This window comes from Penicillium robsamsonii (genome assembly GCF_028829455.1).
Source record: "Penicillium robsamsonii strain IBT 29466 chromosome Unknown utg000003l_segment0_segment0, whole genome shotgun sequence".
In the NCBI taxonomy this organism is placed as follows: Eukaryota; Fungi; Ascomycota; class Eurotiomycetes; order Eurotiales; family Aspergillaceae; genus Penicillium; species Penicillium robsamsonii.
In genome coordinates, this window is record NW_026643221.1 from 4,691,350 (window position 1) to 4,716,965 (window position 25,616).

General features: G+C 49.2%; 12 protein-coding genes across 12 annotated transcripts; 8 read left to right on the forward strand and 4 right to left on the reverse strand.

Moving 5' to 3' along the window:
• Positions 1 to 930: 930 nt before the first annotated feature.
• Positions 931 to 2,928, forward strand: N7447_006522 (uncharacterized protein; the record flags this gene model as incomplete). The annotated part of the gene is made up of 1 exon (XM_057230784.1): positions 931 to 2,928. One exon carries the CDS (start codon positions 931 to 933, stop codon positions 2,926 to 2,928), a length of 1,998 nt encoding a protein of 665 aa, XP_057085874.1.
• Positions 2,929 to 3,854: 926 nt separating this feature from the next.
• N7447_006523 (NAD-dependent succinate-semialdehyde dehydrogenase) lies at positions 3,855 to 5,617 on the forward strand (the record flags this gene model as incomplete). Its single annotated transcript, XM_057230785.1, has 4 exons — positions 3,855 to 3,977; positions 4,029 to 4,116; positions 4,179 to 5,448; positions 5,500 to 5,617. 4 exons carry the CDS (start codon positions 3,855 to 3,857, stop codon positions 5,615 to 5,617), a joined length of 1,599 nt encoding a protein of 532 aa, XP_057085875.1.
• A 403-nt stretch (positions 5,618 to 6,020) lies between these two features.
• Positions 6,021 to 6,561, forward strand: N7447_006524 (LYR motif-containing protein 2; the record flags this gene model as incomplete). The annotated part of the gene is made up of 5 exons (XM_057230786.1): positions 6,021 to 6,104; positions 6,156 to 6,213; positions 6,270 to 6,352; positions 6,428 to 6,451; positions 6,502 to 6,561. The coding sequence occupies 5 exons, from the start codon at positions 6,021 to 6,023 to the stop codon at positions 6,559 to 6,561; spliced, it is 309 nt and encodes a 102-aa protein (XP_057085876.1).
• A 904-nt stretch (positions 6,562 to 7,465) lies between these two features.
• N7447_006525 (bZIP transcription factor) lies at positions 7,466 to 7,993 on the forward strand (the record flags this gene model as incomplete). Its single annotated transcript, XM_057230787.1, has 1 exon — positions 7,466 to 7,993. One exon carries the CDS (start codon positions 7,466 to 7,468, stop codon positions 7,991 to 7,993), a length of 528 nt encoding a protein of 175 aa, XP_057085877.1.
• A 451-nt stretch (positions 7,994 to 8,444) lies between these two features.
• On the forward strand, positions 8,445 to 10,037 carry N7447_006526 (uncharacterized protein; the record flags this gene model as incomplete). The annotated part of the gene is made up of 9 exons (XM_057230788.1): positions 8,445 to 8,539; positions 8,600 to 8,647; positions 8,700 to 8,829; positions 8,880 to 8,923; positions 8,973 to 9,072; positions 9,132 to 9,488; positions 9,557 to 9,635; positions 9,692 to 9,875; positions 9,938 to 10,037. 9 exons carry the CDS (start codon positions 8,445 to 8,447, stop codon positions 10,035 to 10,037), a joined length of 1,137 nt encoding a protein of 378 aa, XP_057085878.1.
• Positions 10,038 to 10,454: 417 nt separating this feature from the next.
• Positions 10,455 to 11,084, reverse strand: N7447_006527 (MARVEL domain-containing protein; the record flags this gene model as incomplete). Its single annotated transcript, XM_057230789.1, has 3 exons — positions 10,455 to 10,614; positions 10,676 to 10,961; positions 11,009 to 11,084. The coding sequence occupies 3 exons, from the start codon at positions 11,082 to 11,084 to the stop codon at positions 10,455 to 10,457; spliced, it is 522 nt and encodes a 173-aa protein (XP_057085879.1).
• A 985-nt stretch (positions 11,085 to 12,069) lies between these two features.
• Positions 12,070 to 12,795, reverse strand: rcf1 (respiratory supercomplex assembly factor RCF1; the record flags this gene model as incomplete). The annotated part of the gene is made up of 3 exons (XM_057230790.1): positions 12,070 to 12,500; positions 12,583 to 12,653; positions 12,755 to 12,795. 3 exons carry the CDS (start codon positions 12,793 to 12,795, stop codon positions 12,070 to 12,072), a joined length of 543 nt encoding a protein of 180 aa, XP_057085880.1.
• Positions 12,796 to 13,537: 742 nt separating this feature from the next.
• On the forward strand, positions 13,538 to 15,356 carry N7447_006529 (threonine dehydratase, biosynthetic; the record flags this gene model as incomplete). The annotated part of the gene is made up of 3 exons (XM_057230791.1): positions 13,538 to 13,714; positions 13,777 to 13,993; positions 14,053 to 15,356. 3 exons carry the CDS (start codon positions 13,538 to 13,540, stop codon positions 15,354 to 15,356), a joined length of 1,698 nt encoding a protein of 565 aa, XP_057085881.1.
• Positions 15,357 to 15,998: 642 nt separating this feature from the next.
• On the forward strand, positions 15,999 to 16,482 carry N7447_006530 (50S ribosomal protein L36; the record flags this gene model as incomplete). Its single annotated transcript, XM_057230792.1, has 3 exons — positions 15,999 to 16,247; positions 16,327 to 16,361; positions 16,443 to 16,482. 3 exons carry the CDS (start codon positions 15,999 to 16,001, stop codon positions 16,480 to 16,482), a joined length of 324 nt encoding a protein of 107 aa, XP_057085882.1.
• Positions 16,483 to 17,088: 606 nt separating this feature from the next.
• N7447_006531 (elongation factor G) lies at positions 17,089 to 19,675 on the forward strand (the record flags this gene model as incomplete). The annotated part of the gene is made up of 4 exons (XM_057230793.1): positions 17,089 to 17,291; positions 17,350 to 17,461; positions 17,530 to 19,559; positions 19,621 to 19,675. The coding sequence occupies 4 exons, from the start codon at positions 17,089 to 17,091 to the stop codon at positions 19,673 to 19,675; spliced, it is 2,400 nt and encodes a 799-aa protein (XP_057085883.1).
• Positions 19,676 to 20,021: 346 nt separating this feature from the next.
• Positions 20,022 to 21,236, reverse strand: N7447_006532 (uncharacterized protein; the record flags this gene model as incomplete). Its single annotated transcript, XM_057230794.1, has 1 exon — positions 20,022 to 21,236. The coding sequence occupies one exon, from the start codon at positions 21,234 to 21,236 to the stop codon at positions 20,022 to 20,024; it is 1,215 nt and encodes a 404-aa protein (XP_057085884.1).
• A 700-nt stretch (positions 21,237 to 21,936) lies between these two features.
• N7447_006533 (uncharacterized protein) lies at positions 21,937 to 25,577 on the reverse strand (the record flags this gene model as incomplete). Its single annotated transcript, XM_057230795.1, is given in 2 exon segments — positions 21,937 to 23,505; positions 23,523 to 25,577. 2 exon segments carry the CDS (start codon positions 25,575 to 25,577, stop codon positions 21,937 to 21,939), a joined length of 3,624 nt encoding a protein of 1,207 aa, XP_057085885.1.
• Positions 25,578 to 25,616: the final 39 nt, after the last annotated feature.

The following is a 25,616-nucleotide window of genomic DNA, read 5'->3' on the forward strand; positions in this document are numbered from 1 at the left end:
TTCTTTATAATACACGTTTCTCTGCCAATATCTCGCACACATGTGGAAGTTCCGATCTCAACTATACAAGTTCCATCGGACGAAATATAGATTAAAGTTGGGAGAATTCCATGAATTGATTGGTCCTTGGAGTTGTGGGGACCCTAATCCCCAACGAGAAGCTAACCCCGAGGGTGACAAGCAGACCATCCGGATACATCATTTGCAGCGGTCTACTTAGTTATACAAACTAGTCTGGATCTCTGTTTTCATCGGAGTTATCTCTAACTGGTCAACCTCTGTTGTCCAATTTCCGGCTACCTCCCTCACCACCGAAACAGTGGTAGCATACACCACAGTCTGCTCTGCTCCCGAAACCGTACAGTTAATGCAGGCTACCGTAACAATATCCAGCATCTGTAGCACCCGGACAGCCTGTCCTGACTATCAACTGTGCCGTGCATTGCCTTACAGGACGACTCAACGTCTCACCGAGACCCTGCTTGTATCTACGACAGCTTCTATTGTTGCAGTCCGACGTCTGGTTTTTAACCCATAGCTATCAACAATAAGGACTCTATGGTGTACCTCGGACGCTAAGATTCAATCATAGTGATAGAAATAATAGAGGTTAGGTTAAAACTTATATACTGCCCCTTTGGGACTAGCGTAACTGTTCTGGGATCGTGTATATCGACCACGTGACTGCATCGGTGATCCACCCGCCTGGAATTTTCGACATCTTCAACACCCAGGAACAATCAAAGTCAGACAAGAAAGTCAAAATTCACCATTTAAAATATCGGTCACCGGGAGTTCTGACACTGGGTGTTATCTTGGCCTTCAAGTCGGATGTTGCCCAATAAAAATCCGCATCTATGTGATATCTAGGCACTACAGGTCCAACCCTTTTGCACATACAACGGCAAGAGACCAAAGTTTCTTCCCGACATGTCATCTTTGTATGGAAGTCAGGTACCTTGGCCAGAACTTCCTCCGCCGCAATCTGCACAGCCACGCCAATCATTATTTGGAGGCCCAAGCAGTGATGTCAGTTTGCAACCTTCTTCTCAGCCAGAACCGCCAAGAAGTTCTCTTTTTGGAGGCCCCATCAAGGAAGATAATTATTCAGAGCCTCTGTCCGAAACAGATCCTATGGACGAGGCGCTTGAGCAAGGCGAAAGTGAATTTGACATGATAATGCGAGAGCAGCCCTTGGAGTTCCAAGATGACTCTGATGACGAAAGCTACGAGGAAAATAATCGTGGGAGAAGTCGCAGGCGGACAAAAAAGACACAGCAGTCTCAGAATGACCCAATTTACTACGTAGTTGACCGAGGTCTTGACCTGCGACCTGGGGTTGAGCGTCCCAATCTATTTGATGGGCATGCCACTTCATGGAGGAACTACAACGCCGACGATATTGGAGCCTATAATGCAATGATCATTCACCGAAGCAGAGATTTGGCGGCTCACCTTTACAATGCCCACGCGATTCGCAGGCGAGCCCGGGACACTGCGCGGAAGAACCCTGGAGTCGTTGAAAAAACACCACTCCATATGAACAAGCGATGGGCTGCATGGCCTGTCCATGCAACAACAGTTCCCCGTGCCAACGAGGTCATCCAGAGGATAATGGATGACCCTGATAGGTACCAAATGCAACCTGATTCCCTACCTAGTACGGAATTAGAGGAATGCCTCACAGCGTTCATACTGAAGGTCTCCAAGGAGACCTTCCAAGCCCGAGAGTTGAATTTTGAAGAAATTGAAAATCACTCTGCGAATAAGCGGGACGACGAGGATGAACTGATGCAAGATGAATTGGAGAAAAAGGAGGAAGAAGAAGAAGAAGAGCCTGTCGATACAAGAATCCTCAGACCCACAGTCCTACTTGACGAAGACAACTCTCTTCGTCAATTACGTCCAGTGGTCCGCAATGTGATCTCACAGGTAGACCGGCTGCTGTACGGGCTTCATTGTGCTATGAAGGGCCGCAAGTATGAGGAAGACTCTGCTGATGAGCAATGGACTGATTCGGACGAAGAAGAGCACCAGACTCGAGAGAGCCGCAACGGCAGAAGCAGAAGTCGATCGCGTGGTCGGAGAAGTGTTCGACAGTCTCAGGAGCGTGAAACATCACGCCGTTCCAACACTGCACACATATCTACTGGACTGGAGACCGGAGATGAAATTTTGCCAGAAGGTTCCCAAACTCGAGCGCAATCTCGCAACTCCGCTACTGGTGATGACGATCATAACGCCAAGGGCCGACTCAAATTGCGAGACTGGAGTGAAGTTCTGGGACTGGCATCAATGATGGACCTCCCCGCGGCCGCGGTAATGCGCGCGTCAAAGCGATGCGCCGACCTGTTCGGCGAAGATATGGAATTCCGAATAATGCCCGAAGGAAGGGTCAGAAAGAAGAGAAAGGCAAATGATCGAGAGGAATATGCCTACACCTCAAATGAGAGCGATAGTGACTCAGCGCCACCAAGCCCTCAGCCAGCACCCCTACCGATTCGCAAGCGCAAAACCAAACCCAACTCCAAAGCTAAGGTCGAAGTTGAACCAAAGACCAAACCAAAGGTGAAGATACCAGGCCAGCGACACTCGAAGGCATACAAGACTCCTACATTCGTTCCTCCCTCCGCATCCCCATCCCCAGTCCCGGAGGCGCCGCCAGAACCCACTGCAGTGGAACCTGCTGTAGAGATAACAGAGCAGGCCGTCGATCAGGAGCCAAAACCGATTAAACCAGGCGTTGGAAAGGGTCCTCATCGGAAAGTGGACATTGTCTGCCCTGTTAGATCTTGCATTCGACACAAGAATGGGTTTTCACGAAAATGGAACCTTAACCAACATTTGAAGAAGGCTCATGGTATACATGTTACTCCTGGGAATGAAACCTCGACTGAGCGGGATGATCAGACTATCATGATCGAATAGGTTATGTACTTTGCCTTTGTCTAGCTTAGTCGCGAATGTGAACTCGAAAGTACATAATCTGTGTGGACTAGTTACGGACGCCTTGGTCAAGGCAATAGTCCGGCGCTTATGCGGCCTTGTGGTGTGTTTGTAGCAGTCTTTCTGGTAGTTTTCTCGGTATCAAATTAGGAAGAAAAAGGATATGCGAGAGAAAGACATAAGCAAATATCTGAGAAGGCCACGCTGAAACACCAAAAATACTACAAAGACCTCATCTGGTAGGAACTACCCAATCAGAATTAGGTCCGGAGCATATATTATCTCCTCTATCGTGTTCAATTTGCTTTTCTTTTGTAAAGATCCTCCTCTCCGATGGTCGGTGATTTGTGGGGGGAATATTGAAGATAGCTTGGGGTGAGCTTGGGGTATTACAAATACACTATCTCAAGGCCGGAGCTCCAAAATTGGTGTTGATTGGCTATCTAGCCCGAATACACGAACATTGGGATTTTAATTGGTCTGAACAGCCGCGTATTGTAACATTTATTTTAGGATTACGAGAATTACCAGATCTATGAAATGAAGCATTTTCTATCGTTTTCTATAGAAAGAGATTGCGCTATTCTTTTCTATTTCAGTTGGTTTTTTCCTCCAATACGAGTCAGAAAAGGACATTCAAATACATATGTAGAACGTATAAAAAGAAAAGACAAAAGACAAAAGAAAACAATCCTGATGACATCAACTCCGCAGATCCCCGCTTTAAGCATAGAGCTTCCCTTCTGAGATCTCATCTCATTAGCATTGCCATTACTCACATCCTCGGTGCTTTTCGGTCAAAAAGAGCAAATCACCATTAAGCCCAGACCCCCACTGAACTGCTTTAAAGGCTCAACCCTCCTCCCCGCAATATTTTCTGTATCTCCCCCTCACCTTGATCTCTCACAATGGACCGCATCATTCGCCCTGTCGCCCGCCAATTATTAAGACCTCGACCAAGATACCCCTTTTCAATTCCCCCGACAGCTCGCGTACAGAGACTATACAGCATCAAACACAGCGCGCCGCAGGTAAATTCCGCAATCGAATGTGATTTTCTGGTTTATACTAACCGATTACAGTTGAAAGACCAGTCGCTGTTCATTGAGAAGGCGTACATTAATGGCGAATGGGTCGATGCAAAGTCTGGCGAGACTTTCGAAGTCCATGGTAAATACTACATTCAATACTAGGGTTCGGAGGAGTGGCTGACTTTTTTTTGTCTCGTGCAGACCCGGCTACTGGCAAATTGATCGGAACATGCCCCGAACTCGATACATCCGACGTTGAGAAGGCGATTGAGGCCGCCTCAGAAGCCTTCCCCAAATTTCGCACAACATTAGGCCGCGAGCGCGCGCGCATGTTGCGGCGCTGGTACGATTTAATGATGGAGAACGCGGATGATCTAGCCAAGTTGATTACATGGGAGAACGGAAAGCCCTTTGCAGACGCGAAGGGCGAGGTCAACTACGCCGCCAGCTTCTTCGAGTGGTTCAGTGAGGAGGCCCCCCGCACATACGGCGACACCATCCCCGCCACAGTTCCCGGAAACCGGGTTATGACTCTTAAGGAGCCCGTTGGTGTGTGCGGTCTAATTACGCCATGGAACTTCCCCGCGGCGATGATTACACGAAAGATTGGCCCTGCCCTGGCGGCGGGCTGCACAGTCGTGGCCAAGTCTCCCCAGGAGACACCCTTCACAGCGAACGCAATTGCTGAGCTTGCGCGCCGCGCTGGAATTCCCAAGGGCGTTGTCAACATTGTTACCTCCTCGAAGCACACCCCTGCAGTGGGCGAGCTCATTACCACCCACCCCGAGGTGCGCAAGGTGTCCTTTACCGGCTCCACTAACGTCGGCCGCATCCTCATGAAGCAGTCTGCCTCGACACTCAAGAAGGTCTCCTGGGAGCTCGGCGGTAATGCGCCATTCATCGTGTTCGATGACGTCGAGGACCTCGATGCTGCCGTGCTTGGCGCCATTAACTCCAAGTTCCGCAGCTCTGGTCAGACCTGTGTGTGCGCCAACCGGATCTACGTCCAAGAGGGCGTGTATGAGGAGTTTACCAAGCGCTTTGTCCAGAAGGTCAAGGACTTCAAGCTCGGTGGTGGTTTCGAGGACGGTATCACCCACGGACCTGTCATTCACGAGCGCGCCGCCAACAAGGCCCACGAGCATGTGCAGGATGCTACTTCCAAGGGCGCCGAGATTGCCATCGGTGGACAGCGGGCTACCGCGCTCGGACCTAACTTCTACCACCCCACTGTCCTTACCGGCATGAGCAAGGATATGCTTCTTGCTTCCGAGGAGACTTTCGGCCCCGTGGCTGGTCTCTTCCCTTTCAAGACGGAGAAGGAGGTTGTTGACCTGGCTAACCATGCCGAGGTTGGTCTCGCTGGTTACTTCTTCAGTGGTAATGTTCGCCGCATCTTCCGTGTTGCTGAGGCCCTGGAGGTTGGCATGGTTGGTGTCAACACTGGTTTGATTAGTGATGTTGCCTCTCCGTAAGTTTACATCTCCCTACATTGGTATCTCAAGCTCTAACCTTTCTATAGATTTGGTGGTGTCAAGCAGAGTGGCTTCGGCCGGGAGGGCAGCAAGTATGGTATTGACGAGTTCATGACTATCAAGAGTATTACTTTCGGTGGCATGGGTGCACCTCTACAGGAGTAAAAAAAGAAATTGAACAATGATCTAGATCCAAACTATATATTATTTCCTTTTTTTTTTTCAAAATAAAAACCCACCACGCATTTATACGTTTTGAATGATCCCATCTCTCATTATTTACTTACAGACTAAGCAGATTATCTGTCAGACATCAGGGTACAATACCCTGCTTCTTCTTAGATTGAATAACATTGATTCTTCTTTCTCTTCCTCGGTTCATCACATTTAGTAGGACATCACCTGACTGCGTTGAACACAAGGTTGGCGGCAGAAATATCCACTGCCCCACCGCCTTCTGTATCCCTTCTCCTACGAGCTAATCGGCAACTCGATCATCAGAAAGAAAAACTTTATAACGCGTTTAATCCTCTGCTTCATACATAAGGCCGCGGTTTGATTTGCTTCAATGCGTCCCTCACCCCGTTTCCTCGCCGCGGTCTCGCGCAGCCAGCCCTCCAAGCTGAAGAAGCCATCCATCAGTCTAGACCATGTAAGTAATTCAAGTTTGGTTTGAAGTATATGTACTAATTGAACAATCTAGTTTATTCAACGACAGCGGGTTCTGTCGTTATGGCGGGAAATTGTGCGAGCATTAATAAGTACGCTCACCATCCCAATTTCCGGGCCATGTATGACAACTAACAGACATGTTCAGAGGTCCCTCCTTCGCCCACACGGACTGAGTTGCACAGATATGCACGTGAGGAGTTTGAGCGCCATCGTGAAGTATCGGATGTGGTAGGTTGCTATTCTGAGTTCTATTGGATGAACATATGTTTGAGATTAGTGGACTAACTTGATTTTGTTCTGTAGCAACACATAAGATATTTGCTTTCGGTATGAAGATTTTATATTGTGTAACGTTTGGATTGCTAACGAACTCCTAGACAGGCAAATCAGAATTCGAGACGATGAGACGCTATATCGATGAACAAATTGCTGGCTGAGCTGTGTAGATAGGCATTTATGTAAATATATTTTGTGTGTATTGTATCGGATGATTCAAAAGTGTGTAAGGTCTTGAGGGGAAGAAACCGTTGACATGGGGTTAACCTCCATACTATTGCACTGTAATACGAACGGTGCCTGAGGTTTTCTCGAAGAAACCCCGATTTCAGGGAACATGTTGGGGTTGCAAATTCGAAGCTAGTGTCCAATGAGATATAAGCCTTCAGACATAGCCAATCGACGAACAAAGCGAGAATTTTTTTTTTGTAGAGACCTTGGAAGCTTCCACTACGGGATGGAAGCCAAGTTCCTCGGTGGCGTAGGGGATTCTCGTATCTCCACAAGACATGCTACAGTATAGTCTCTCCGAATCCGTCGCAAGCAAAGTCCCAGTCCGTTCGAAGACATTGTATTTTACTCTGTACCTCTTATTGTTCATGGTCTAGATACTACGAGGTAAATATATGATGTCAGACTCATCTTAAATTTTTGCGTTCGATCTGGATCTACAAGATAGAATCAATTGCCACGTCTCCGCACTCTAAATATCTTCTAGCATCTGTGTGAAATTAATAGGAACTAGAGGCATCATTGGATGATTAGACAATAAAACCGGAAACAGCTGCCAGGTTGCAGCTGTTTCGAAGCTTGCTTTTCTTTTCAGTCCTTGTCCGGATCCTTGAAGTAGTACGTCATTGATTTTGGTCCAGACTCTTTTATATTGTGCGCTGATAGCTTCATATATTAAGGGAAATCTCTAGATTTTGAAATTCCTCTGGTCATTGACTGAGAAAAAAAAGTTAAAAAAAAACCCCCCTTCTATACTCCAAATTTATTTCTATTACTCTGTCACCTCCAAATACCTTCAATACCTCCATAGGTAGCGTGGCCAAAAATAAAACCATGAAATCCGTATCACCCACCTCACCCGGGCGGGCAAAGCACCTCGAACGCAACCGCATCGCCGCCAACAAATGCCGCGAAAGAAAGAAGAAAGAACACAAACAAATCGAGCGACGCCTCAGCGACGAAACCGAAAAGAAAGATCTCCTCCTAGCACAGTTGAACTGTCTACGAGAAGAAGTTTGGGATTTGAAAAACCTCATCTTCCAACACGCCGAGTGCCAAGACCACCAAATCAACCACCAGCTCGCCAAGATGACCGACACTGTCCTGCATAATAATCCCAACCTGGAAGTCAACCCTAACCTGCCGACAAGCTCATCTCCATTTTCGACTGGGACGTGGACCGACGAGTCGGGCGCAGATGATGCCAACCCCGGATCGGGCGCATGCGATCCCAACACATACAATCGCAACGATTGGACGGTGTTGCCTGCGATCGCGAACGATTTCACCCCTTATGAACCGAATGGTTTTACGGATTCGCTGTTTGAAAATTTTATCGATGCGGATAATGTGTATACCTAAGGACTGACCTTGGGATGTTCTTTTAGCGGGGCATGACAAGTTGTATATTAATCTAACCGCAAGCTCGGACCAAAACTAATAGTTACGAATCAACGAATATACGAATTTACCTATTGACATGCTAAACATTCTAGAGATGAGACTTATGCCTGGGACAAATCGTAGAATGTCCCCCTGAAGCGCTCGAAACCCTCGAATATGAAGACTATCTCATACTCGGGGGTCACATGGGTTAGACACGCAATCTTGCAAGAGAAAATATGTGGAACGTGCAAGAGTCTTCCCCTACGGTCTGTGCTGGACTGGATATGTGGAGATCCACAAAGCCTCTGATGTCATCATCGTGAACTATCGGTATATATTATTTCTTCTCCAGGACTATATCATATGAATTTGATTTTCTTCAAGTCTACCAATGTACCCTATATTATAACCATTACTTCTCCCTATGATGCCCACGGCTTTACTCACGCCACCCTACGGGGAGCAAATGACAACCTTCTCCCAGAAATCAGTAATGGGTACAATATTTGAAACAACTGAACGGTTAGAAAATTGCTAAAATCTGTAACATATTATCTTATATGCTAAGATTATACGCATTAGCTACACGGAATGGAAACCTCTCGGCCTTGGAGTATCTGGGCTTGTCTGGTATTATCTCCTGTGGAGCAGACCATGATCAGTACTAACAGTTCCCCTATAGCTCTGCAAGGGATCAGCTTACTCAGAGAACTGTTGCCGTGAAGAAACTCGCGGAACCTTTCAAGACACCGGCTATTGCAAGACACATGTTTCGAGAAATGAAATTGACAAGACAGTTGCGACATGAAAACGTGAGCATCCCCCATGGCTCGTATGAAACAACTGTCTAATTGACAGACAGATCATTAACATGACAGACATCTTCATTTCCCCTTCTGAAGACATGTACGATGAGACTCCACTCTCCTTACATGGAAAGTACTAATAATCTCAGATACATCGTGACCGAACTTATGGCAACCGACCTTGATACAATTCTCAAGGCGAAAAGGGTGGAAGACCAATTCGCCCAATACTTCATGTATCAAATAATGGTTGGTACCATTTTTAACCAACCCCCTAGCAAGCACGATTTTCTGATCAACAATTCCAGCGTGGCTTAAAATATCTCCATTCAGCCGGTGTCATCCACCGAGACCTAAAGCCAAGCAACATTCTGGTCAATGAAAACTGCGACCTAAAGATATGTGACTTTGGTCTGGCCCGCGTCCAAGAATCCCACATGACCGGCTATGTCTCGACGAGGTACTATCGTGCGCCGGAGATCATGCTCACATGGCGAAAGTATACCGAAAAAGTCGATATGTGGAGTGCCGGGTGCATCTTCGCGGAATTACTCCTGGGCGAGCCTTTGTTCCCTGGCACGAATCATATTAACCAGTTTTGTGTTATCACCGATCTACTCGGTAACCCACCCAAAGAAGTGATCAACAATATAACAAGCGAGAATGTGAGTAGCTGAGATGGTATTATTTTTGAAAGGAATGGGGTTACTGACGGCTTTTCCTTCTCCTACAGACGTTGAACTTTATCAATTCACTCCCAAGGCGAGAACGCAAATCAATATCACAGCTCATCCCCAAAGCCAACGCAGATGGTACGTTTCAAGCTATCACTTTTTTTTAAAAAAAAACAAAACGTTAACCAAATCAGCGGCTGTATTGATCGACAAAATGCTTGAATTCGACCCTCAAGTACGAATCTCTGCGACGGAAGCCCTCTCATCCCCATATCTCGCACCATACCACGATCCCGACGACGAACCAATCGCGGCAGAAACATTTGACTGGGCCTTCCTCGAGGCAGATCTCTCAGCCAACATATGGAAAACTATCATGTAAGTCCTATATGTAGTACACCCCGACGCATCTCTGAACACTCTTCTGATCATTCTACTAGGTACAACGAGGTGCTGGCATTCCACTCAGAAATGAACCATACAGGCCAGAGCAGGCCGATGGAATTGATAAATCAGGTGGGCGGAATGGACATTGGTTGAGCGACAGTCTGTATATATCTTTTGGGTCTCTGGGTTATTTATGTTCGTTCAAGCGTTTTGTTGATCAGACGGATGATGCCATTTTTTAATACTGTAGTGAATTCACGATTCAAAGATTTTTCAAAGATTTCTATTTTAATTTGGTACAATTGTGACGACATAAATTGAGTGGATCGTCGGTATGGAGATAAAGAGAGTAAGGAGATTATCGTATTAACATTAGGTCGATACATGACCAGACCATATCTGGCATTATCAGGAAATCCTTGCATATAAACAGGGGCAGGCATGTTTTCATCAAATCAACCAAGTGGGGTATCGCTTTCATCTAGGAAACTGAACCACGTGCGTATCATAACTTGTAAGTTGTGCCAGTGTCGGTACATTAACATATCCCCAGGGTATGGACACACCCATTTAGACAGCATCGGCAGTGGTGGTGGTAGTGGTGTTGCCGTTGGTATTGGCACCAGCAGCAGTCATCTCTGGGGCAGCATCGTCGCGGTGGTTCTTCGCGTTGCGGCGAGAGTTCTTCACGTCTATGATAGCGAAGGTGTTTGTGACAACGAAAGTAGACCTATCCAGAACAATAGGTTAGATAATGTATGTGTATATTATCCTTGGGCGTCTGTTCTTACCATTGGATGGCCCCGACGACAATCAAAGCCTGGAGGGCGTGACAACTGGAATAGTGGCATGCGCCAGGCGAGGGGATCATGGCAGCCAAGGCGATCCAGCCGCTGAGCCAGAGGCCGCCGGTGAGCAGCTCTATGAGGGGAATGGCGACTTCATGTGAGAAGCGAGGGTAGGCTACGGGTGCGAGGCCCAGGTAGGGGACTGCGATGGCTGTTGTCCAGCAGCCGTTGAAAAGCATGTAGTAGATGACATTTGAGTAGGACCATTCGTCATATAGAGAGGCAATCTCTAGATGGTGTCAGTCGTGTTATGATGAACCCTATGGTGAAACTAACGATATGCAGTAAGACCAATAGTGGCTAGTGACAGGATGGCCTGCACGATTCGCAATGGGTAGATCCAGGAAAGCATCTTGGATGTGGAAACGGTTCTTTTTGCTGGGTATAACGTATACAGGTGGGTATAGTGTGTTTTTGGTAGGTGTGTGGCGGAAAGGATTGCAAAGCAAGAAGATCTACAGCCGTAAGGGAATGTCATGGGCTTTATACTCTCGTGAGAGACGGCCCACAAGGCGACTAGCCTGTGTTTTCCCACGTCATGGCATCGTGATTCGGAAAAAGATGTGCATTAGGGAAGATTTGCGAGAGTTAGACTGGATGGCGGAGTCTCGGAGTAGGGATTGAAAAGTTTGACGCAGGATCGTTCCGATAGACCCTGAGGCTTTCCAAATTAGGGTTTGGGGTCTAGTACAACTTCCCCGCCTTGGGATCATCTCCTTTGACCATGCGCCTGACCATGTTACATATCTTCAAGATGAAAACTGCCATTCATCCTGTACTCTCAAGGATTCAACAATGCCAGTTCAAAGTCGCACTCACTTGACGGTACTTCCGCTCCAAACAAGAGTATCATATGTTGGGTTGCCCGCACGGCGCTAGCCTTGTCGATCTCACATGAAAGCCTCGGCCATGCAAACAAATTCGGCCATGCTGATCCAAAATCAACAAGCTGCTTTTTCGGAAATGTTTCCAGGTTGCTGCCAAGAACGTGGTTTACCTTAGTGTGCTAGTGCCGCCATTCGAGCTTGTTTGGCGCGGATCAATTAGGGCCTTTCGACCTCGGCACGTCGATCCTCGGACTGACCGTACACAGCACAATCCAGATATGACAGCCGGATGAGCTCATCGTACTCCTGTCACTTATGCTTATGCATTCTAGAATAACAGCACAATCCAGATATGACAGCCGGATGAGCTCATCGTACTCCTGTCACTTATGCTTATGCATTCTAGAATAACAGCACAATCCATCATTTGAAGATCCACATACTGGAGAATTTCGATGCATATATACAAAAAAGAACAAGAATCTCTCCTATCTTACAGAGCGCACGCCATCAGTTACGTGAAATAAGAGCCCTCACAGCATCCATAACTCCAATAGACTTCTCGTCGGCGGGCTCGATCGAGGACCGTGCCTCTTCAGACTGGCGCGGCGCCGGTTGCGCTGGCTTATTACCGGCCTCCTTAGCCGCAGCCTCAATGGCAGCGTGGCGCTCTCTCCACTCGCGATCCTCCTTATCACGAACCTCCAGCTCGCGCAACCACGCGTCGCGCTTTTCTTGCTTCTTCCGAAGTTCCACAGCCTGGTCGAATTCTCGGCGCTGCTGTCGCTCCGTCTTGAAGTACATTCCGCCGGCGACTAGGGCGACTAGTGTGAAGGCTTGCGCGTAGATACGGGCTCGGAACATTCGGTTCATTTCAACTGAATCGCCGGATTTCATCGACCGGTAGGCGCGGTAGAGGGCATAGCATGTTGCGGCGCATCCTGCGGTAGTATGTATTAGTTTTTAATGTTGGAAAGAAATGCAGAGGGAAAGGTAAGGGCTTGTGCTAGAGGAATCTCATACCAAGTGGAACGAGCGGCTCTTCTCTGAGGCGCCGTGTGAATTTTTGAGTGCCGGTCTCTTCTGTAAATTGACTGTCCGAGGCCGAGTGTTAGCAGACGAACCTAGCCTTCGCTTTCTCTGCGGTATTGCTGGGTGCCTCTTGCGGGGCACGCGGATACTGTGCGACACATACGGGTTATCGTCAAAAGACGAAGGTACGGGGTCCTTGTTCATCGTGAAGTTGACTGGGGTCGGCTATCTTGACAATGGTCGTGCGGAGTTCAGTTGCGTCCACGGGATGCGGAGTTTTCGCGTCGGGGATATTCGATCGATCCTTATGAATTAGGAGTTGAGTGATAAAGATATAATCGAGAGCTGCAAGGAGTTCGAAGTCTCGAGGTTGGAATAGACTCGAGATGCTGGCAGGGTCTGTGGTATGACGCCAAGTTTTCAAACATATCGGGTTATGTAACTATCTGGGCCAAGGAGACTTGTGAACTACAGCATCCATGTCTCTAGACGAATGAGGACATTAGGCTCTTTATTTTGCCTATATGCTTATATTGAGGAATCTCTTATCTCATGACTGGTCTATAATATTCAAACAAATAAATGCAAAGATACGTTATTCTTGTACAGCACCTCATTGTTGACCGCTATCTACTTGTACATCGTACCTGTACCTGCTTGCTGCCCCTCCAACATTCAATCATCCAGTCTAAGGGATACACAATTTCATATTTGTCTAGAAAATTAACGACTATTCGCTTTGATCTCATCTACGTTCATTCCCTCAACACGCCTACCTCAACCTTTGTTTAGGGCTCGCACACAGTGTTGATGACATAAGGGCCTCCGATCACCGGTCCCGCCAAAAAAGAGTCAGAGAGAGTTTAAATTTGCCGGCTTCCAAATTCTTTCGAATCAGAATTGGGATTGATTGTCTCCATCTGACAGAAATCATCTCAAAGCCATTATGTCTGACGAATCCCACGGCGTCGCGACGCCTGTCACCCCCAAGATGAGCGGGCTTGCGTTGACCGAGTATACCGCCGCTCCGACGCCGCCCTCTGAACGCGAGCATAGAACCCCCGGCTTGCCTCCCAATTGGGGAATTCCTGAAGCTTTCTTGCTTCCCAACGGCTACCCTGATGTAATTCAAGCTTCGCAATTCGCATTCAATCTTTCAATTCTAACATTACCCCGCAATTCTAGTATCTCCGGTTGATTTTGACGTCACGAGTTTACGATGTTATTGAAGAAAGCCCTTTGACTCATGCCGTCAACCTGAGTAACCGGCTAGAATGCCGGGTGCTGCTCAAGCGCGAGGATCTACTCCCGGTGTTCAGCTTCAAGCTTCGTGGCGCATACAACAAGATGGCTCATCTGGACAATAAGCAGCGCTGGAAGGGTGTTATTGCTTGCTCTGCTGGTGAGTCTATACCTGATAGTTAAGACAAACTGGAAGTGCTTCTTACTCACTCTGTATAGGAAACCATGCTCAAGGTGTGGCCTATTCTGCCCGCAAGTTGAGAATCCCCGCTACCATCGTCATGCCTTCCGGCACCCCCGCCATCAAACACCTGAATGTTGCTCGCTTAGGAGGAAGTGTGGTTCTTCACGGAATGGATTTTGATGCTGCTAAGGAGGAGGCTCACCGATTGGAAAAGCAGCATGATCTGACAAACATCCCACCGTTTGACGACCCTTATGTCATTGCTGGCCAAGGTACCATCGGCATGGAGCTTCTGCGCCAGGCCAACCTGGACAAGCTCGAGGCAGTCTTCTGTGCCGTTGGCGGAGGTGGTCTGATTGCTGGCATTGGAGTTTACATCAAACGTATTGCACCCCAGGTGAAGGTCATCGGTGTCGAGGCTTACGATGCCAACGCTATGACTGAGTCCCTCAATGCGGGTAACCGAGTTTTCCTCAAGGAGGTTGGCCTCTTTGCAGACGGTGCAGCAGTCAAGTCTGTTGGCGAGGAAACTTGGCGTATTAGCCGCGAGGTCATCGACGATGTTATCCAGGTCTCCACCGACGAGACTTGCGCTGCCATCAAGGACGCCTTCGAGGATACCCGGTCCATCGTCGAGCCCGCCGGCGCTCTCGCTCTTGCCGGTCTCAAGAAGTACATTGCCCAGAACCCCAGCCCTGACCCCAACCGCGAGCTCATTGCTATTGCCTCCGGCGCCAATATGGACTTCGACCGTCTGCGGTTTGTTGCCGAGCGCGCTGCCCTTGGCGAGAAGAAGGAGGCACTCCTTAGCGTGAAGATTCCCGAGAAGCCCGGCGCGTTCGCCAAGCTTGTTGAAATCGTCCTACCTCACGCCGTCACCGCGTTCAACTACCGCTACGCCCGCGAAGAGTCAGCTGATGTGTTGATGGGAATCTCCCTATCCACCTCTACTGGCCGTGAAGACCTGGCCAAGATCATGGGAGAGCTGGAGAAGGGCGGCATGAGCTGCCGGGACTTGAGTGATGACGAACTTGCCAAGCGTCATCTGCGCTTCCTTGTCGGCGGCCGCTGCGAGGTCGCCGATGAGCGCATCTTCATGTTCGAGTTCCCCGAGCGTCCAGGTGCTCTTGCCAAGTTCCTCACCACCCTCCGTCCTGAGCAGAATATCTCTCTGTTCCACTACCGCAACTACGGTGGTGATGTAGGCAAGGTTTTGGCTGGAATCCAGTGCCCGTCGCCTGAGAAGGAGGACTTGGAGGCATTCCTTCAGGATCTCGGCTATCCGTTCAGTGAGCACACTGACTCGCCCACTTACAAGACCTTCTTGCGTTCAGAATAAATAATTTTTAAATTGGATAAGAGGAAAAGGGGGGGTAACGAGAAGATGCATTGTTCATAGCTTGTTATGATTTAAGCGGTTTAAGGTCCAGGCCTGTTTTGTCTCTTGTTTGGCGTTTGGTTCGTTTCCATAGACCCTCTGTATCATAGGTCACATAGTCTACATACTTTTCGGGTTCCTTACTACATACTTGCATAAGTACAAATATCCTCAAATATCCCTTTTCTCACTGTCGAGCATTCATACACTCACATTCTATTTTGCGGATCACGTCTTCACTTTATCCAGGAATATTTCAGCTTTCCTGAGTAGCTTCAATAATTTAAACTGGCTCTTCTCTCTTCTCCCTTCTCTCTTCACTAAATCAATCTGCATTTTCGCATTGTCGTTCTGTTTTCCCTGCCGTCCTTATACTCGTAGTGCAAAGCTGACCAATCACAGCGGGAAATACCCTCGGCCGACCGGCGATACAGAAGCTCCGGCCAACATTTGCGATCGCAACACGAGAGAACCTTCGGAGCCGAAACATATCGACCTCGCACCATACCCCGATACCCCTTGTTCTTTATAAGGTGACACTTGAGGCGCAGCCTCTAATTGATCATCTCCCGTGGAGATAAACCGAAATCGCAACCCGCCGCCATGTTCTCCCTCCGTGCCGTCTTCGGTGCCTCCTCCGGTGCTCTCCGCCAGTTCCTCCCCTCTGTGACCACCCGGACCGCCTCATTACGGCCTTTTTCACACATGATTTGCAACAGCCTGACGAGGCTCCGTGGACAAACAAAGTCCGGCAACTCTGTTGCCGTGGCGAATGCGTCTGCCAGACAGGTGGAGCAGGTTCGGGGAATGAAGACTCGGTCTTCTGTTAAGAGACTGTGTGATGGCTGCAAGGTATGATTTGAGATATTGAATATGTTCAAATTGAAATGAGTGGGAAAGCGTGTTTTGACTGGTGCTAACTGCTGAACAGCCCGTTCACCGGAAAGGCCGTGTCTACATCATCTGGTGAGTTGTGATTACCACGTGCCATTGAAGGCTATACTTGAAGTCATTCAGTTTTAACGTTTTATTTTCTCGGTCTTTTAGCTCGAAGAACCCCAAGCACAAGCAACGGCAGGGCAAATAGAGTTGTTGCTTTCTATCATTTTCTTCGGTAGCGTCTATCGCTTTGTCCTTCCACGGCAGCCTTTACTCGAACAATCCGAGATAATGGCAATATTCCTAGGCATACAAATATGCTATCGATAACTAGGTCGTCTTGAAATCTCTTGGTTATACGGCTTATCGTCGCGGAACTCAGATCGGCGGCATACTTTTGCATTCTTGTTTCAAAACCAGACAGTGGTTGGATACCACGGCGCTTGTGTCTTTTTTCCTGTATATTAGTATTGCAATGAAGTTTATTGGGTCTTCATGTTTCAATCCAACTCATCATGATCTCCAGTCTTGTCTTTCTTGGATAGCCAACATCTATGGATATATGCGCAATTTACTCCAACCTACGGACTTTTGCCATACCCAAGCCCCCAAACAACCAAGGCACCATCGTTTCCAATGTTGATATCTCATTTGATGGTTATACGTCCACCGAATTGCAATCCACCGGCTCTAATGGGCCGATGTAAATAATCACGTGATGCGTTCCTGGCTTCCCCGAACTTTTTTTCGGGGAGCCAACTAAACATTCAATTCGCGTTGATCATATCAATTCTGGTGTGGTTGGATCATCACCATGCGGTCTCCTACTCTTTTGCGGTTACAAACCCGCGCGGTGTCTGGTTTGACCAGATCAGCTCGCTTCCAGCCCCAGACTCTTCTGCGCCAGCGATGCGCTTCCACGGCCGCGTTCCGGTCTGCCGCTGTTGCGCCGGCTTATCAGTCGAAGTTGGGACAATGGGACCAGCGCCGAAATGCCTCTGAGGTTGCCTCTGCAGTGTAAGTATACTGGTCAAACTGATCACTTTCTTTTACTCTTTTTAATGTTTATTGTTAGTCTCGAGGCTGCCAAGGCCAACCCGGACGGTCTATCCCAAGCCGCCATTATTGACAGTCTCGATCCGGTTGAGGCCGCTCGTCTTGACAAGTGTCGTAACATTGGTATTGCGGTACATACTATCCCAATTGATCCGTCATCTGCCTTTTGTTCTTGTCTAATGAAGTTCTCCCTGCACAGGCCCATATCGACAGCGGTAAAACCACCTGTACCGAGCGAGTTCTTTTCTACACTGGTCGTATCAAGGCTATCCACGAGGTCCGCGGGCGTGACAGCGTCGGTGCCAAGATGGACTCCATGGACTTGGAGCGCGAGAAGGGTATTACCATCCAGTCCGCGGCCACGTTCTGTGACTGGGTTAAGAAGGATAAGGAGGGTGTCGACCAAAAGTACCACCTCAACTTGATTGATACCCCCGGTCACATTGATTTCACCATTGAGGTCGAGAGAGCGCTGCGCGTTCTGGACGGCGCTGTCATGATTCTGTGTGCTGTCTCCGGTGTCCAGTCCCAAACCATTACCGTCGATCGCCAAATGCGCCGTTACAACGTTCCTCGTATCTCATTCGTGAACAAGATGGACCGTATGGGTGCTAACCCCTTCAAGGCTGTTGACCAGATCAACACTAAGCTGAAGATCCCTGCCGCTGCCGTTCAGGTCCCCATCGGTGCCGAGGACGAGTTCGAGGGTGTTGTTGATTTGATCCGCATGAAGGCCCTATACAACGTTGGCCAGAGTGGTGAGGAGATCGTGGAGAAGGATGAAATTCCCGAGAAGGTCAAGGCCATTGCCGAGGAACGCCGCACCATGCTCATCGAGACTCTTGCCGATGTCGACGATGAGATCGCGGAGTTGTTCTTGGAAGAGATCACACCCAGCGAGGATCAAATCCGAGCCGCCATTCGCCGAGCTACTATTAGCTTGAAGTTCACCCCTGTCTTCATGGGATCTGCTCTTGCCAACAAGTCGGTTCAGCCCATGCTGGACGGTGTTATTGACTTCCTTCCCAACCCCTCTGAGGTGGAGAACCTCGCCCTTGACCAGAAGCGTGAAGAAGCGCCTGTCAAGCTTGTCCCCTATAACTCTCTTCCTTTTGTTGGTCTGGCCTTCAAGCTGGAAGAGAGCAACTTCGGTCAATTGACCTATATCCGCGTCTACCAGGGCACTCTTCGCAAGGGCTCCAACGTCTTCAACGCTCGCAACAACAAGAAGGTCAAGGTTCCCCGTATTGTCCGCATGCACTCCAACGATATGGAGGAAGTAAGCGAGATTGGCTCTGGTGAGATTTGTGCTGTGTTCGGTATTGAGTGTGCCTCTGGTGACACCTTCACGGATGGAACTCTCGGCTACAGCATGTCATCCATGTTCGTTCCCGAGCCCGTTATCTCGCTTTCTATCAAGCCCAAGCAGAGCAAAGACGGTGCCAACTTCTCCAAGGCCATGGCCCGCTTCCAGAGAGAGGACCCCACCTTCCGAGTGTCCTACGATAGCGAGAGCGACCAGACCATTATCTCCGGAATGGGTGAACTCCACCTTGACATCTACGTGGAGCGTATGCGCCGTGAGTACCGTGTCGACTGCGAGACTGGTCAGCCCCAGGTCGCCTACCGCGAGACCATCGGCAACCGTGTTGAGTTCGACCACCTGCTCAAGAAGCAGTCCGGTGGACCTGGTGAATTCGCCCGTGTTATGGGATTCATGGAGCCTACTGGCGTCCTCGAGGAGAACAAGTTCGAGCAGCAGGTTATTGGAGGCAGCATTTCGGAGAAGTTCCTGTATGCTTGCGAGAAGGGTTTCAACCTCTCTTGTGAGAAGGGTCCTCTCATCGGCCACAAAGTTCTCGGTACTCGCATGGTCATCAACGACGGTGCCACTCACATGACTGATTCTTCCGAAATGTCCTTCAAGAACGCCACCCAGCAGGCGTTCCGCAAGGCTTTCGCCGAAAGTCAGCCCTCTGTTCTGGAGCCTCTCATGAAGACGGTCGTGACCGCTCCGACTGAGTTCCAGGGTGATGTTATCGGCCTGTTGAACAAGCGCGGTGCCACTATCAACGATACCGAGACCGGTGTTGACGAGTTCACTGTCTACGCTGACTGCAGTCTGAACGGCATGTTCGGTTTCAGCAGTAACCTGCGCGCCGCTACTCAGGGCAAGGGTGAATACACCATGGAGTTCAGCCACTACGAGAAGGCTCCTCCTCACATGCAGTATGTTTCAACCAGAATAACTCTTCATCCATTGTCCGTTGCTAACCATCTTCTCTTACAGGAAGGAACTCATTGCCAAGTACGTCAAGGCCCAGGCTGACAGACACAAGAAATAAACGATAAAATATGTAATAACACCCACCCACTCCGACTACTCTGGCAACCCAAGCCAGGCAGTGCCTGGCATTGGCTCTTGTTGGAACTAAGAAGCAGCATATTTTGGTTTCAATCCCTGCTGCTTCTCCCACTAAAACACCCCCCTGTACTATTTACGCATGGCACTATATCACATTGTGACTTTCTGGGACCTGTATTTCAAGATTAAGATGCTACTTTCAACTCTCCTATCTGAACAAATAGATTATTGTTTTGTTATTATTCTCTTTGTATTGTTAATGACTCCCGCGGTGTAAATCCAGGACTCTTAAGTCTAGCCCTAATGTATCAACTCAACATCTCCTATCAACCACCGCACTCTCGAGCCTTGCGCAAGTCTTCGATTCCCGCTTTCTTTTTAAGCTTAGGAAGGGGCGGGGGGGCATTACAATTTAAATGACAGGGAATACAAGTGATGCCTGGAGGATGAGGAGCGTATTGGTTGACGTTAACACGAGGCGTCGGCCTTAGGCGAGATGTCGCAGACGAACGCAGGTCATTCTTACCCTTTCTCTGTTCAATGTTGGCATGTTCTCCTGCTATATAGTCTACCCGTTGAATTTTAGGCTTCTTCTCTGATTTGAATGTAGACACACGCACAGATGAGGGATTTGGGCTTGAGGGACGTGAAAGGGGGGGAAGGGGGAGGAAATTATGGGGAAGAGGCTTGTTAATGGGTAGGATTGGGAGAGGCTTCTTCATAGGAATGGGAGGGAGAGGCTTGTCCTGTAATATGTTAGTCTGCTTCGAAGTATATTCAATGCGATCGGTCCCAGATACAGGCAGAGGAATGTCTTGGGAGAAATCATTCTTGTGAAGATTGAATCTACGGAACGCCTGGATGATAGGAATATCTTCCTCACGCACACCTGTGAACAATGGAGGGAGATCTTCCTCTTCATGCTGGCCCTCGTCTCCTAGCTTGTCCATGAGGTCTTCAAGCTCAGGGTCGCTCAAGGCACCCAGGAACAGGGGCCATCTTGCATCAGCAGGCGGCAGTGTAGGGATAAGAGGTGGAAGCTCCTTCGTGGCATCGAAGCGTCCAGAAACACTCTTACCCTGACCTGGTGGCTTCCAGTGAGCGTTTTCGGCATAAACGGCCACATTATCCCAGATCGGAGCACCTGCTTGGTCTCGGATTTGATAGAATGCCAATAAACGACGGGCAATGTGTAGCTGGGATTGTCCTTCCCTCACCATCATGGTCAGTCGGTAATCCAGATGAAAGTCTTGTTCATACAAGACAGTCACGAGGAATGCACCGATCGCGTCACCTGGGACCTGATCCAGAATCCATGTCCTCAAGCATCTCCTCAAGTAATGCAAAGCCTTGAGATCCCAGGAAACGAGAAGACGTCGTTCTTGAACGGCGAGCATGGTATCGGCCGGTCTGTCCTCTAAGAATGACTGGAAGAGAGCTAGCAGTTGCCACCGGCTGGTGCTAGCTTCCTTGTAGGAGTGGCTTAAGGGTTTTGCTGGGATGGAGGAGTTAGTGGGAAGCTTGGTACCTTTTGGAGACATTTTTGGTGTACAAGATGAGCAATATATTGTGAAGAGGAATATACCTGAGGCAAGACTACTTTGTTTCTGCTGAAAATAAATGTTGTGCTCAAAGGTTGTGACTCTGTTTAATGGAAATCCCCAGATATTTATGCTTGATCCTTTTTATATCGTGAAAGGTTGCCATTGTTAAGCATAGACAAGAGGAAGAGGACAAAACAAAGAGGTATGCTTGCACCCTTTCAAGTATTTTGATCAAAGATATTGTTCTGAAATATTCCGCAAGAGTGACAACGAACAAAGAGCGAAGAGCTTTGTTCCCAAAATTTCGAGTCATTCATTGCCGACCCCGGTTGTTTGCAGAGGAATATCAATCTGAGGGCTGGCTGAAGGACAAACAGTGGACAAGTTCCACTATCAAAAGAGACGAATAGGCATTGTTCAAATGCAATTGTATTGAAACAGAGACAGGATGGCTGAATTATATACAAAGGGTGAAGAGAAGATATTATGGGAATTATTTGAAACTGATGCAACGCTCCGTTACATCGTATATGATGGATTATAAAAGAAGACAGCAGGCATAAACAAGCTCACTGGAAGGGTATATGCATGCCAGCAGGGGCAATGGAGTTAAAAGTAGTAATGTAAAAAGAAAATTCCGCGAAAGGGTAGTAGGCGCGGAAGAATAATGAAGAAGTGTCCAAAATGCAGCCTATCGTCAAAGCCACAAGACCCATCGGATACCAGTCAAGGCACCCCGGAAGACACCACGCACAAGCTTGAAAGCCATAACAATAAGCCATACCCACCAAAGCATCGCAACAAGGGCCCATTCCAAAACCATGAACCCAGTGCGGCGAATCCACCGCAATCGACGGCGACGCTTACGAAGGCCCCTATCAAGGGCATCACTCAGTTGCTTGACAGCGAGTGTGCTGGTGGTGTTGAGATGGACACACATGTCCTCGGCGTCATTTGCCGTGGTTCGGACGCGGGGAGTCAAAGAATGGGTTATCAGGTTTTCCAGGTTCGTCAGCTGAGATCGGAGGGGCAACGAGGTGGAGGTGGAGAAGTTATGCATGGATTGTTGGAACGAGTGTTGGGTCTGCTCGAAACGCCTGAGGAGGTTTTGAGCAGCGAGGTCGAATTCGTCGATCCGCGTCACTTGTGGAACAGATGTACCAGGGCCCATGGAGCTTTGAAGCCAGTGAGGAACTGTCTCACGGTGAGTGTGGGCTCGGCGAGTGATCTCCCGGGCTTTAATCCCAGATGACAGCAGAAGAGCCCTTGTGCGTTCGACTTCTGGTTTCCCGGGGACGCCCGTATCAATCAAGGTGTGGATGCTACGCCCAGATATACTCCAGGCGCGACTAGCACCTGAAAGCCCTGAGCGTCTTCCCTCCGGGGAAAGGTTTGGTGATGCTCGAGCGTTGGCAAGCCCGGTGACAGGAGGGCATGCTAAGTTGAAAGGGATGGAAGGGTCTTTCATCTCGTGGCGCTTTGTCCGTCCCGTATGCAGAGAAGGGCTGAAATCAAGCGTTTTGCTACGTGGCAGCGAGAACTTCTTAGGAGAATCACGGGAACCATAATTTTGTGGAGAGGAAACTCGTTCGCCAGGACTGCCGAAATCGGCTACTTCTGATGCTTCACTTCGTTCATCTTGCCGCGGGGGTGATGTGAAGGTCAGCAGAGAAGGAATAAAGCTTCGGGATGAGTTCTTCTCGGAATTTCTGGGCTCATCTGTAAATGTTGGCAGGCGCCGTAAAAGGCCTTTAGAGCCAGACTTCCTGTCGCTTCTGAATTCTTCATCAGAATCGCTATCCTCTGATGCAAAAGTGGTGGCAGACGACGATTTCCGAGATTCAGGATCGGCGTCCTTCTTCAGGATGAGATCCCCAACCTTAGAGACCTCATTCCCAACAATCTCTGCTATCCGACCTGGTCCCTTGAATATTCCTCGTAGCTTTGATTCAGGAAGATGGGGCCCTTTACGGGACCGATGTCCATCAGCTCGATTCCCTTCCGTGCCTTGGTCATCAGGATAGGATGACGACACAACATCAGGAAGAGGACTTGGCTCGAGCTTGGAGGCACTCTCCGTCCGCTCAGGCGCTGTCACATTTCGCTGTCGCAAAGTCTCGGGTTCCGGGAATTCATCTTCCCGCTCTCGCTCCCGATCTGCTTGTTTGCTCTTGCTGCGCTCGTGCCGTGAAACGATCTTATGACGGAGGCCCTTCTTTGCGGGCGAGGGAGATCGACTTGAAGGGGGGACAGATTTACTGCTATGCTCGGGAAATAACCAACATGGGAGGGAGAGTTAGGCGCAGTGCTATCCATGCCTTCCAGAGACATCCGAGGATCATGCCGGTCATCAAAGCTGCCTGCTGATGAGAAGGAGCCTTTTCTGTGCTTGCGGGCTTGCTTTGTGTTGACCGACAGCGGCTCTGTTGGTTGCGGTGTCCTTCCCCGGTCAATGTCAGCGTTATGAACAGCCGGGGATTTGGAGCGGGATATCCGAGATCCTGAATGTGCATGGTTGACGAATCTTTGGACATGGTCGCGGATATGCTCACGAGACATGCGGGGTTTTTCATCGACGGAAGGGCGGGTATCTGAGCTTGAAGAGCTCGAGACGCTGCCCGAACGCATTTTGACATGATCCCACCGCGAGGGCTTTCGTTTGCTAGAAGCACTGCGGCTGCGTAAGCTGTGCGAATGACTTCGGAATCTGTGCCTGTGCCGCCCGCGACCCACGCTCTTGAATTCATGCGCCAATGCAGGGCGGGAACTAGAGAAAGAAGTGCGTGGTGATGAACGTGTCTCTCTAGGATCTCCCACTTCGACCGAAAGGCGCTGCTGCTTATGCGACGTCTTGAGGTCATCACTCGTATCTATCATAACTAATTCTTTGGGGTCAGGGTAGAGTTTATGGCCATCCTTGTCGACAACCTTCGTCTTGTTGGTACCATATTCCAGCCAGGCGGCATCAGCCAAAAGCTCTGCCGGCGAGAATTTCCAATCAATGCGTGGCCGACGGGCCTTCATGCTGCTGGTTCGGCTGACTCGCCGCAAGCTCGACCCCGGAGAGGTAGGTATAACATCCATATCTTCGTGTTCCCCAATGGACATATGGCGGCGACCTTGTTGGAAAGGTGGCAGCTTCAAGCAATTTAGTTGGTCGTACTCTCTTTGGCTGTATTTTTGCTCGACGTTATTGATCCATTGGTGGACTCTTTCAACGTCGTGCCATCCTTCTGCATCTGCATCAATGGAGCATTTCTCGCGATACCTGACCTTTCGGTTGCGAATCATTTGAAGCGGGTTATAGCGACGGTGGGGTTTCTGTGGGTTGAACTCAGAGTCATCCTTGGCTGCATCTCGAAGAGGTGGTAATGAGGGCAGTAGCCGCATATATTCATGAAACAAATCAAAATGATTGCGTGCTCTCTCAGCACGAGCTACTGTGCTTTCGGAGAATTCATAAGCCCGTAGATCCTCGGTCGCGGATGGAGGCAACAAATTCACAACAGATAATTGCTCTAAGCTTGGCAGTGTCCCTTGTGACAAACGATTACCAGAGAGCTGAGTAAAGTTGCGATACGTCGAATCGCGCTGGAAATTCCTCGCTCGTGGGGAATATCCATAGCTGTCTACTGACGGAACAGCAGATTGAGAGACAGATATTGGTCTTCGGCTCTCGGAGCCCGCGGGTATCCCAGAAGCTGTCCTCTTTCTCGATTCATTGAGATTCAAGGCTAGATTCACAATCTGGATCGAGTCCCTATCGAGGCCAGGGGTTGCATGTGCCACGTTGTCTTCCTGTACCTCGGGATGGGAGGAGCTTCCGGAGGGCTGTCTATCAGGAGACGTGGAAGCTTGTCTGGCATTGATCGGGCTAGAAGTCGCATCATTTGACACCACTTCAGATGTATGGTGTTTATGTCGGCCCCATGGAAACCGTGAGCGTTTCTTGGGAACCACGATATCCGGTTCGGGAACGCTGCGCTTCTCTTGGAGAGGTTTTGAGGGACGAGGGCGGTTCAGGCTAACCCTTGTGCTCCGTGAGCGAGGTAACGAGTCAAGCAAAAAGCCACCTGAGCTTAAGGTCCTCCGCTGGCCCGGTGTCCTTCGATCTCCATCACGGGAACCGCTGCCAAGTGTACTACCTTCTAACTCCCCGCTCGGTCGGCCATCACTCTTTTGGGGCGGGGTCTGGCGAAATGAGCCCGGATCGGATCGAAGTAAAGACGGCGCAGTTCCTGAGGATCGGTCTCGGGGTCGTATATTCGCCGGAGAGATTGAAGATCGTGAGGGGGGGCTCGTTTGGTCGTTGCGACATTGTTGCAGTACGGGCAACAATGCTAGATGGCAACGCTCAAAAAAGGGACGGACATATTT